A 13189-nucleotide genomic window follows, 5' to 3' on the forward strand; every position below is an offset into this window, starting at 1 on the left:
TATCACAAATATAATCTTTATTATCCTCCACTTCATTTCTCCAGTCCAAAATACACCCATATATTCAGGGGACCACAAAACTGGGAAATGAAACAATCTAAAATTATCCATTACCTTTACATTTATCACATATATAATCCTCTTTATTATCTTCCATTTCCTTTCCCCTGGCCTGAGAAATCCCAACACATTTACCATGATACCAGTTCTCACAACTGTCACAGCAAATCATAAATCTGAAGAAAGTGTATATATGCAAGTCAATTCATGCAATACATGCCATACCCAAGATATTTTTAAATTGCATTTTATAAAAAATCATTGAATATGCTTACTAAATATATTGACAAATTGACAGACAGAGAGAGTTTTCTCTCAGAATACATCTACAATTCATATAAAGTAAATATTACAAAGATTAATTATTTGCCTGAATGTACACTTGTAGTCCAAGATCTACTGACATACAATATGAAAATCTACTGATATCTACTAAATGGATCTTGAGTGTTTAAACACAACAGCAGGACCCCATAAAAAGTATTTTATTGTAAGCACAAGCCAATTCTCAGAACTCTTTCATCACACCCCAGCCCCCTCTTCTTTTTAAAAAAAACTGATTTTTATGTCATGTACAGAAGTATGTATGACGGTTTGTAATCCTCGTCACTGTTGACAGCTTCCACAACTTAACCCACCCACTTTTCAACCCCTCCCATCTCTCCTTTCTTTTCATTTTAATAAGGCATTACTCATTATCATCTAACTTGTTGCATAAACAGTAAGAGTTTAACAGAATGTTCATACTCCTCACCAGAGCTGACTTCCTCCACACCTTAACCCATTACCACACCCCTCCCCTTTTTCTGACAGTCAGTATTGAGTTCACCCTGATATCACATAACACTGATGATGCATAACTATGGCAACCTAAACAATGGAGCTTACAATATCACATTTCATTGGAGAAATTGATGATAACCGTCATCAGGGTCTTTTATGTCCAGAATATTTTCACTCAAAAACAGTTTTTGACTTTCATACATAGTTTACTTGTTGAACCAAGTGAATAATGAACTAAAATGCGAAACTAAAACAGTGATCACACTGTTCATGAAATAAAATCTAAATCGGAGACTGACAAGAAGAGAAAATGTGTCTTTTTACTAGATATTTCTTATTTAGACTTACTTGTTGTCATAGGGTTTGTTACATATACAGTATAGTTTGTCAGGCGGTTCATACTCCTCACCACTGCTGACATCCTCATCTGACTCCTCTGATACACCCTCCTCCTCTTCCTCACTCTCAGTCTCTACAACCTTCTCTGTTGAAGATACATGTAAAATTCTTATTAAATTCAGAACTGAAACAATGGCGTGAAGTATGATCCCATACTATTAAGGGCTTATTCTAGACATCAACGACAAGGAGAAGTTTTGGTAACTTCTGTTTGAAAAATTACAATATTGACATTTTTGTCTTTGTAATCTTCTACAAACACCTCTCCCTGTCAAAGACAAAAGGGAAATATGAGCACAAACAAGGAGAAATTTTTGCTCATTTCTCCTTCTAGATTAGGCCCTGTTATTACAATGAAACCTGTCTAAACCAAACTCATGTTACAGTTTCAATCAGTTTGGTGTTGACAGGTTTCCAGTTACTACAGTCTTAGAAACTGACCACTAGCTACATGTACATGTAGATGCCCTTGGCCATTAAAAACTTGTGGTGGATACTGAAATGCATGTTGGTAAATGCCCATCAAGTTTGTGAAAGTTTTTATAGTAAAGAAAATTTATTTTCACAAGATTCTGATAATCAGTGCAAAATTGTACTGACACTGGTACCTTTTCTGGTTCTTCATAATACCGTATGAAACATATGTTGTACAAAAATTACTGTACCAGGGGTATTACTGGGAATGACAATTAAAAACTCAATTAATATGGTTTATTCAGGGTTTATGTTCAACAGGTTTTACAGTTCATTGCGGCACTCAATGGAAGACCACATATTATATTTTCTTTCGTTTTTTAGTATCTACATTTTCTGGACTCTTATTTAATTCCCTTTAACCTTGCTCTTTCACGATTGTTTTGTCTCACCGTATAAAGAAAATGACTTCCATGTAAACTGTACTTTGACTTGATATAAAAAGTATTTATCTCAAGCTTATGATTTATTGTTTTTTTAAGCCTTTTTACTTCAAAGTTTGTATATAAAGTGTAAGTACGTAGACTATAACATCATTTCTTTTTATAGTCTTTAGTACCCAAGTTTTTTTTTAAAAAAATTCAACATTGTTGTGTATTTGTTTTAATGCTTGACTGAACCATGGAACATCAATAATCAATAATGTAAATTTTCCAGACATTTCAGACTTACTTGATACTTTCTCCTTTCCTTTCTTCTTTCCCTTCTCCTTTCCCTTTTCCTCAACTTCTTTATCTGTACTTTCATCTTCTGACTTTGCCTTCTTTCTCTTTGTTTTTTCTTTTTTGAGAAATTCCTCTACAAGAGGATTTCGGGCTCTCTTTCTTCGAAGGGCTCTACCATCTTCCTCGACCTCTGACCCTGTGACATCAGAAGACTCAATATCGCTCTTGACCTCCTGAACTCGGCCACGACCCTTCCCAACCTTTGACCCACTTGATCTTTTCAGAGTTACCTCTGGTGTTATGGTTGTTTTAGATTCATTCTTTGAATCATCCTCTGTTTTTTCATTCTTTACTGCCTCTTTTTTTTCTGGTATCTCAGCTTCAATATTCTGTTTCTCTTCCTGTTTTTCCACAACAGATATTTTGGCTTTTACATCATTGTCTCCTTTTGAATCAACTTTTTCACTTTCTCCAAAATCAGTTACATTTTCTATAAATGCATGTGAGGCTTCGAGATTTGAAAGATCGACCAGATCAATATTTTCTATAGTTGCCTCAAACTGAATAGGTTCAATTTCATCTGATACTGATGTATCCATGGCAACAGGAACAGAAGCAATCTCCCGATCAGAATCAATAGAAGAGTTCAAATCTTTTTCTGTATTCATTTTATACATTTGTTTTATTTTCAAGTTTTCATCTTCTTTTGAAATAGCAGGAACTTTCACATCAACTATTGTCTTTGTCTTTTCATCTGATTTTGTCGCTTCATCTAATTTTGATTCATCACCATTTTTTGTTTTTTCATCTTGTATTACAACCTTGTCTCTATCTTCAACCTTTTGAGTTTTATCAACACTTACTTTGTTTTCTTCATCAACTGAACGAGATTCACTTTCATTTTCATTATATTTAACATTGTCAAGAGAAATTTCAACCTTTGCAACCTCACCAGTCTTTTCCTCTGATTCAGATTTCACCTCTGCTAAAGCGTCAAAAATATTTTTCTTTTCATCAGGAATACTTTCAATTTTCATTGCTTCATCTTTTTCAACCTTAGGTGTCTCATCATTTGTGTCATTATTGAAATCGTCTTCAGGACCCAGACTTTCAACAACTGGGTCAGCAGTGTGTTTTTCTTCAACCTCTACAACCTTTACTTGTTCATGCTTGTGATCATCCTTGTTTGGAATAATATTATCAGGTTTGAACAGATCAGTCATTGTCATATCCAAGAAATCTTCAGATTTTCTAAATTTCTTTTTCACAGTTTTTGGTGTTTTTGTTTCAAATTCATTTTTCTTCACTTCTTCTCCACTATCATGTTTAACTTTTCCCTTATCGATTTTCATCTTTTTGGCATCAATAACGTCTTTTTCTGACTCAGAATTTTTACGTTTAATTGCACTAGGATTTCCAACAGACGCCAAAGCATCAAATATGTTCTTACTCGGACCAGAGTCTTTTTTCTCCTCTACCTTTTTCTCTGATTTCATCACAATCAGAGGTTCATCCTCACTTGAACTAACAGTAACATCTTCATTTTCATCTTTAGTCACTTTTTCTTTCTTTCCACTTTTGTTCTCTTTTTTCTTAGCATTTTTTTTATTTGATCTGTCATCTTCTGATTCATCACTAGATTCATCTTTTTTTCCTTTTTTTCCTTTTTTAGGACTCTGCTTCTTTCCTCTCTTTTTCACATTATCAGTGTCTGTAGAGTCCTCAATCTCTTTTGTTTTTCCCTTTTTCCCTTTTTTAATAGGAGATTTTATGTCTATACTCTTCCCTTTTCCTTTTTTCTTTTTCTCTAACTCTGTTTTCTTTCCTCTACCCTTTTTAGGGGATTCTTCCTCACTTTCAGGCTCTTCATCTTTATTCCTCTTGACATTCTTCTTCCCTTTTCTCTTTGGAGATTCATCTTCACTCTCAGTTTCAGCAGATCCTTTCTTCCCTTTCATTTTCATTCCTTTCTTTTTACTCCTTTTTGGAGACTCATCTTCACTTTCATCATCTGCATCATTTGCTTGTTTCTTTGTCCTGGATTTTGACCCGCCTTTCCGACCTTTGCCCTTTGGTGAACTTTCATCTTCACTTTCAGTTTCCTTAGCATTAGCCTTTGGTCTTCCTTTTTTGCCTTTTGCAGTTTTTTCTTCATTTTCCTCTTCACTTTCATCATCCTCATCCTCAGATTCTTCTTCATTTTTTTTAGCACCCTTAGCCTTTCCTTTCTTCCCACCCTACAAGTATAACATTTTCATATAGTAGACCTGTCCCCAGTAACAAGTTAGCTATACATGTACCTCTATGGAAAGGTAGCAAAAAGTTTAGTTTTTCAATTTATTGGGCCTAGAAGGTATACAGCTACAAACAGGATTGCCACTCTTTTTCAAACATGAAATTCCAGGACTTCTCCAAGGTTTTCCCAGGATTTTACTGGTTTTCAAAGATAAGTACTAACAAGAAATTAAGCAATACCACTGTCTTTTTACTTAAGCATTAGGTTATTTCCTTCTACAAGCAAACCCAAATAATCATTCACTCCACAATTTTTTTCATTTTCAAAAACTACTCAAATTCATCTTCCCATTGATATAGTTTAGCCATATACCATTAATATCTATTAAATTTCCGAAATCCTTCACCATTCATACATAGCCCTTTCAACCTGTAAGTGCTCAACCATGATGGAACCTGTCTAACTACTTTAGAATGTCAAAAATGCTGACAGACATTTTGCACATGCAATTAAATTATTTTCCTTATTCGGAACCCCAACAGTGGGTATTGTTTAATCAACTGTAAAGGAATGCCTTCTATTGAAGCTGTCAATTTACTGGTAAATTTCCCATTAATTGTGCTTCTTTCCATGTTAATCTACCTTATTGCATTTTTGCTACTACACAGGAAAACTTGGAACATATGTTTTTCAAATTTAAAAAAAAAACGGAGAACCATGAATTTGTCGTATAGTTATAAAATGTTTAGGTTTAATATTAAAGACAGTGGCAGATCCAGATGAGGTGCAGGGTGTTGACATCCCCGCCCCCTTCCCTTTTTATCTAAATTAAAATAAATTTATTTTTATGCGTAAACTTGACAACAATGGTAAATAACATCCTAGCACCCACTCTCTTTCTGGCTCCCCTCCTTTTCAAAGTGTCTGGTTAATGATACAAGGAAATAAATATTGTATGGAAATGACATGTTTTCAATAGGATTTCATGTATGAAGAGTTTCCTTTTTCACATAATTTTTGAAAACATGATTTCATGTATTTTAAATGCACAAAAACTTTATTTACCATACTGGTCCTAAACATATGTTTCTATGTTTCTTTTTAAACATATGAAAACATATGATGCAACTCTGCCTGTGTAAAAGCAGCTACAACCCACATCAAAGTGGTGAAAATATGACATTGAAAATAGATAATCAAGAGTGTCTGATATTGAAAACAGATAATGCCACGAATAGATTCAACAATGTACAGTGAAATCTATCTAAACCAAACCCAAAATAATCTGAAAACCCTGTCTAAACCAAACCATGAATAATCTAAACACCTGTCTAAACAAAACCCTGAATAATCTAACACCTGTCTAATCCAAACCCTGAATAATCTGAAACCTGTGTAAACCAAAGCCTGAATAATTAAAAAAAAAACTGTCTAAACCAAACCATGAATAATCCAATAACCTGTCTAAACCAAACCCTGAATAACCTAAAAACATGTCTAAAGCAAACCCTGATTAATCCAGACCTATCTATAGTGAACCCTAAATGATAATAAAACCTGTCTAATTCAAACCCTGAATATTGTCAAAACCTTTCTAAACCAAGCCCTGAATAATACCAAAACCTGTCTAAACCAAACCCTGAATAATATCAAAACATGTCTTAACCAAACCCTGCATAATCCAAAGACCTGGCTAAACTAAACCCTGAATAATCTGAAAACCTGTAAAAACCAAATCCTGAATAATAAAAAAAAACTGTCTACAACATACACTTTTTAAAGTCACTTTATATTAATATAAATGTACATTTGTATTAAGAACTTAGCTAAACCAAACATCTGTCTAAACAAAACCAATCCTGAAGTCCAAAGGTTTGGATTAGGCAGATTACACTGTTATATCCCAGTCTAAAACACTTCTCTATGTTCTTCATCACACACTTCATTCAATACTTTTGTGAATATAATCAAGTCTCTTTTTTATGAGTTTTACTTCCTTGTATCTTTTTTATACAAATTCTATATATAGATCTATTATGATACCTGTTTAGTTTCTTCTTCTTCCTGTTTCTTTGTTGGTCTACCTCGTCCTTTCTGCAATTAAAAAAAAATGTAACTCTACTTTAAATCCAGATCAGACTAAAACATCTTCAATTACAAATGTTGCGCATATACAAGTGAAAAAGGTTACTAATACATCGATAGACAGACAGACAGTCAAAGAGATAGATAGAAGGCACAACTAAAGGACACCTGCATCCAAAATGCAGAGCCCAAGTTAAGGTCAACATGCACTGAGGGTGTTCAAGAATTCATGAACTTTGACATATCTGAAGGAAGGATTGCTGTTCAGTAACTAACATAAAGTTCCTTGCTGTAGCTTACTGAGAGTTGGAATTTGGTCAGAAATTCAATAAAAAGAGGGGGGTTTTATGAATTCTAATCTAGGAGTTCATAAAGGGGGTGGTCAAAGCTTCCATTTGCATATTATTGTCCAAAACTTCCGAAATTTAAAAAAAAAGTCAACAAAAAAGGACAGTCTAACCACTGTAACCCTCCTCTCCTAAAATAAAGAGTAACCAAGGAAACTAAGATTCAAGTGGGAATCAAAAGAATTAATTCCAAGGAAAAACCCTATACATAGAAAAAATAAAGACACAAAACAAAGAACATGAAATAACCAAAATTACAAATAAATAAAAGTAAATGATCAACTAGGACTCCACTTAAACTGGGAGCATAGACCATGTGCACCTGAAGGGTAAGCATCCTCTGTTTTTCTAGAAACACCCAACAAGTTAAAAAGGTGTTAAAGAGTAATCAAGGGAACCAAGATTCTAGCGGAAATCAAAAGAATGTAATCCAGGGACAAAGTCCAGACATGGAAAACGTACACACAAAACAAAAAACATAAAATAACCAAAATGATTCACACAAAATAACAAAATTAAATAAGTAACTTGGACTCCAATCTAAAAACTGAGAGCATGGACCAGGTGCATCAGTAGGGTATGCATCCTTTGCTTTTCTAGAAACACCCACAGAGTTGCATAAAAATAATACAAAATGATGGCCAAACAATAGTGTTGTAATGTCAATCTTCAGTTTTTTTTTACCCTCTTAGGAGTATCATCCTGTTCTTCATCAAACTGTCCAGCATTCATTGCTTCCATTTCTTCCTTCTCTTTCTGTAAGTTTTCTCTTCGTATCTTTTCAGCCATTTCCCGCTGTTCATTGTCACTAATTCTTGAAGATCTCCTGAAAAAAATAGGTCTACATGTATATAAACATTATTTCTAAATTTTAAAAGGATTTGGTATAATTTTATTGCGGTAAACAGAAATCTTACCTTGATCACAAGATTAAATTTTACATATTCAATAAATGACCTTCAATATGTATCCTACACAATCAGTGCTGTATAAATCGATGACTCATAATTACAAATACATGTTCTAATATCTTGATACTTTGTTTGGAAAGAAAATAAATGGCTTTGCACAGTGTGCCAGTGATTCAGAAGAAATATTCTAAAATATCAGTCATCAATTGTTTCAAAATCCACAAATTTTATCCACAATATTCCAAAATTTGTTTCATAACATAAATATAACACTTTAAATTCTATGCTGCTGAAATTAAGAATACACAAATTACTCGAAACAGCCAATATTTAGTTTAGGGCAGTCAACCTTCCATCTACATTTGTACTTGTAAATTAGCATGATTAATTTTATGAAACCGTCATAATAGCTTACATGTACATATCAATATAATTCCAGGTAAAAAAAATACCTATTAATCTGCACACTTAACAAATTCACATTCTGTCTACAACCACAAAAATATTCCAACATTGTCAAGCATGTGGAATACAGTAAGGTCAATATTTAGATCATTGACGGATCATTCCATTCCTATGTAAAAGGGGTGTAGAGTTACTTCCCTTATTAGCTCTTGATATTCACAATGATACAAGCCAAAATCTACAAACATTGCAGATTATAATTTCATTGACTATCAATCCTAAATATCTGTTTTAGTGTGTGCATGTGTAAGACCTAGCATGTAAGTTCAATAACAGAAACACATAAATTGAAAACTGGAAATTTACTTTTGAAACATGTTTCAATTCATCACTACTCAAGTTATATGGATGTCAGAGGACCCTTACTCTGTCGGTGCACCCGGTCCATGCTCCAAGTTTTCAGTAGAGTGCAAATTGCTCAATTACTTTTGTTACATTGTATGTATTTTTTAAGATACTTCTGTTCTTTGTAGTGTTTGTCTGTTTTCCACATATGGTCTATGTCTCTGGATTACATTCTTTTGATTTCCACTAGAACCTTTGTTCAATTGATTACTCTTTCAAATGAACAAAAACTTTTTGGACCAAACTACAAGACATTCAAATGAGTTTGAGTAGTCTTTAGTACGGATATGTTTTTCTTTCAACTTTATCTTAAAAATTGCTCACTTCCTTGCCTTTTTTTTTAGTTTTTGGTTATATTTCAATAGTTTTTCATAGAAATATGTGTTGTTTTGATTTAAATACATATACTGTACAGAGTTACGAATTTATTGTCAGTATTTCTTTTGTCTCTTTTATACTGTTAATCAAGGATTGAATTTCAGAATTTTATCCACTAGCTAAATTAAGCAAGTACTGAATAATATACACTTGCTAAATTTAAGTTTTATGGGTGGCTTTACCTATATGACATATTGAATTTAACTAGCAAATTTTAGCAAGTGTAAATAATTTAACAAGCAAAATTAAATTTCAACTTGCATTTAGCAAGTATGTCCCCTTAAATTCGATCCCTGTGCTGATATCTTAGCACTCTCAATGTAAGCTGTGACACAAAGGGCTATTTCAAGCTGCTAAATAGCTTCCAAGTTTAAGCATGCAAAGATTAAATACAGTAGGCAGGGTCTGAAATCTGGGATCATTTTTACAACGTCAACAAACTAAGTGGAAATTGGCAAAATCGAAAGTAAATATACAGTGAAAAAATCATAACAGTAAAATCAGGATTTGAAATAGCAGAATTCCAATAAAAATCATCCCTGTGAAATTAGCAGAGGCCCACTCACCAATGGCCCCTACAATTTGGCATGGGCTTCTAAATTCTACAGTGATTGTTAAGAACTACACATTTTGGCATCCAAAACTTAATCTGTAGGCTACCAAGCCAAAATTTTAAGGTTAAAACCGCGGAAGGAAATCAACACTTTATTTGAGTGTTACAAGAAATCCAAGGTTAATACCAGTGAAAGAGTTGGTACTCAAAAATTTGTTTGAAATTCCTGTAGTTCTTGCCATCCTAGTTCAATAAAGTGAACTCTTGATTATTGCTAATTCTCATTTACTAAACTTTAGTGATTCTTGTATTTTATACCTATTATTAGGATTCCCAAGGGGTACATCTCCTGGACTTTTTCTACCTCGACCACGGCCTTTTCCAGGTTTTGATTCTTCAACTGAAATCTCAACAGTGTTGCCAACATCAGCAACAATCATAGCCTCCTCTCGAAGCTGTCGTTTTCGAGGAGAACCAGCAGGTATCAAAGGGAAACTAACAGCTTTCCCTTGGGAACTTGAAGAATCTTCAGGGGAGGCTACTGGAACAGTTGTTCTGGTTACCCTTTTTACCGGTATGGCATAAGCATGATCAGAAAACGGAGAACCCAAATCAGATGGATCGTCCTTTTTGCTCTGCAAATGATGTAAAGACAGACAGTTTTATATTCTAGAATTGTCATATATATACTCAATAATAAATTTATACTTTTAAAATATATCAAAATAAAGAAATTTGAATTGTAACAAGCTTTCTGATTGGTTTGTTCCCTTAGAGCAAACCAGATTATTTTGTATAACTCAGCTTGGTACTATAACATTGAATGGTCAGCACTCAATGTTTCAATGTTTCAAATAATTGCAAATAAAGTATAGTTTTGTTTATGAATCAATTATATTTGGAAGTTCACTCATTGGAAGTTGAATTACAAGGAATGTTTGTAATTTTTGAACAGGTGTTATTCAATATAGTAAATTTACATTTTTTATAAACCAAGTGGTTTATAAAAAATGTAAACTGTTCTAAACCAGGTTACACAGTATAACCTGTTCAAAAATTAGAAACATTCCTTAATTAATTCAGCTCCATTTGTTGCTAAGAATTCCAAAATGGCAATAACTCCTGTCTACACTACATATAAACAATTTAAGTATTGTTCTACGTGTATGTAAGAATCAGGCAACGAAGTGGGTACATCCTATTTCCCAATTTAGTCATTTTTGCCTAGATATATATTCAGTACATGCAGAAAACAACTGAAAAGCTATTTGAATTTATCCCGAAGCATCTGAGACATAGATATTTTTCTGCTTATATAGGGAAAAAGTGCAGGAGAATTTTCCCACCATTTTCTCATAGTGAACTAAATTTGACTAATCAATATCTGAAGACAGAAAACTTTACAAACACTTTTACTCTTATTTCTGGACAGTGAAACAAAATACAGTGGAACTCCCCTAAACCGGCCCCTCTGAAAACCGGAATCCTCCGAAAACCGATCATTTAGTTTTGGTCTGGAATTTTCCCCTATATAATTAAGTAAAAATTTCCTCCCTAAACCGGCCCCTCTGAATTCCGAACATCGGCTGCAAAATTCTGTCCCAAAACCCATTTCTTTGTAAAAATTAACCTCCGAAAACCGGTGAAAAGTTTGCCGACAAGTAAAATCAATGAGCCGTGTAACATGTTGTAAACATGTCAATCACGGTAAGATCAATAAATCAGTACTTCAAGAGGCTAACACCGATCTTGATTGGCATTAACAAGGAGTGACACTCTTTTATTCATTAATTATCACAGATAATGAGGGCAATAACCATGATCCTATATGTAATTAACTTTTTAACAAATGTTAAATTTAAAAATTGTTTTGATAACCACATTTTCAAACGATTCTGTAAAAACAGAAAATGAAAACTTCAAAATATGTTGTGCCGACCGCTTGTGTTCTATTAAAAACAGAAAATGAAAACTTCAAAATAGGTTGTGCTGACCGCTTGTGTTCTATTGTAAAATGAGTAAATGAAATTAAAGTTATGGCTTGAAAATGGTTTTCCTTAAATAGCCGGTGTTACAATTTTCAAATCATTCTGAAATTTCCATTGCTTCTGGTTTAATCTAAAATTACTGCTAAAATGTCAAAACAGCCGGCTAAACATCGTCGTATTGAATTAACGCTAGAAGACAAAATTAATTTAATCAAAGAATCTAAAAGTTTTCCAAAACCATCTCAGAAATCGTTAAGTGAAAAATTCGGTGTAGGAAAAACGACCGTTTCCGATATTTTAAAGAGAAAATCAGAATATCTTGCAAATTATGATAACAATGACAATTTGAAGAAATTTAGAGGTATCAGTTGTAGACTTTTTTAAAGTGTAATTTGTTAGACTGATGATTAAATGTACAATTAACTGTGAAACTTGTTTTCAATTTTATTAGTGCTTTATTTATGAGAATCTTTATCTATGTTATTAAATGTCACTGAATAAATATGATTGTACATGTATAGGTTTTTTTTTTATGGAGTGCAATCGAAAAGTGAACGTATATATGAAGTAAATGTACAAGGGACATAGTATTCTTTATCTATATCTTGAACTCAGACTGACCCTGTTGTCTGCAACAATAAGAAAGAGAAGGGTAAAATACTGTCTATATGGATTCATTGTCATGATACCTTGGTATTTAGTCGGGTTTTTGGTTTTGAGACATTTTTATTTCACTTTTGATTTGTTTCTTTAGTTTCTCAGTCACATCTTCATCTTTTAGTATTTTTAGTCAACAAAGGCATCGGTGACTAGTTTACCTTAAAAACTTTACACAGATCAAAGACAATGTCAATAAACTACGCCACGCATCACTAAACTGTCAACAATATAAAAATACTGAACAGTACGATTACTCTTTAATTAAAAACAACAATACAACTTTTACTTTTATTCTTGATTTGAACACAAACATACACAAATACCTATCAAAGAATGTGTGTAGAAACATACAAACAGTGCAATCAGATAATCATCAATAGGATCGGATCGATCACAAGATCAATAACATTGTACTTCCGGTATCCATATACGGAACGGATACGAAAATTTCCGGAACCTCCGAAAACCGGCACCTCTGAAAACCGGCCGATTTCTTTGGTCCCATGGGCAGCCGGTTTTCAGAGGCTCCACTGTATCTACATTCTTTTTCTTTCTATATGCCATACCTTTTGCCTGATTTTTCGACAGAAAAGTATTTAATTATACAGTGATCAGATACTATAAACAACATGGAAGGGGAAATTGAGAAAATTAAAAGTAAGCACAGTAAAATAGCATTCATAAACTTAAAATACGGAAAAGAAACGAAAAACAACAGAAAAAGAATCAAGTAGAAAGAAAACTCTTGAATACTCCTTATTCAAAGAAAATTCCAATCAACATCATCAAGTCTGTAAAGCATTTTTTTTAGATCTTTGTGTATTGGAAAGAAAACTGTGA

The 13189-nt window shown here is 33.2% G+C and overlaps 1 protein-coding gene across 6 annotated transcripts in view; it reads right to left on the reverse strand.

Annotated features, from left to right (window-relative positions):
• The window catches only part of LOC148597917 (uncharacterized), a 51173-nt gene that overhangs the window by 27698 nt on the left and 10286 nt on the right, over positions 1 to 13189 (reverse strand). For all 6 annotated transcript variants that reach the window (XM_088559948.1, XM_088559944.1, XM_088559947.1 and 3 more), the window contains exons 4-9: positions 10020 to 10336; positions 7734 to 7875; positions 6661 to 6711; positions 2389 to 4618; positions 1192 to 1327; positions 115 to 236 (exon numbers count right to left, since the gene is read on the reverse strand). In XM_088559948.1, coding sequence (XP_088416074.1) covers positions 115 to 236; positions 1192 to 1327; positions 2389 to 4618; positions 6661 to 6711; positions 7734 to 7875; positions 10020 to 10336 — 2998 coding nt within the window. The remainder of the gene's footprint in view (positions 1 to 114; positions 237 to 1191; positions 1328 to 2388; positions 4619 to 6660; positions 6712 to 7733; positions 7876 to 10019; positions 10337 to 13189) is intronic.

Source organism: Perna viridis, chromosome 14, assembly GCF_037379345.1.
Source record: "Perna viridis isolate PV_CMFRI_1.1 ecotype Kerala chromosome 14, ASM3737934v1, whole genome shotgun sequence".
Classification (NCBI taxonomy): domain Eukaryota; kingdom Metazoa; phylum Mollusca; class Bivalvia; order Mytilida; family Mytilidae; genus Perna; species Perna viridis.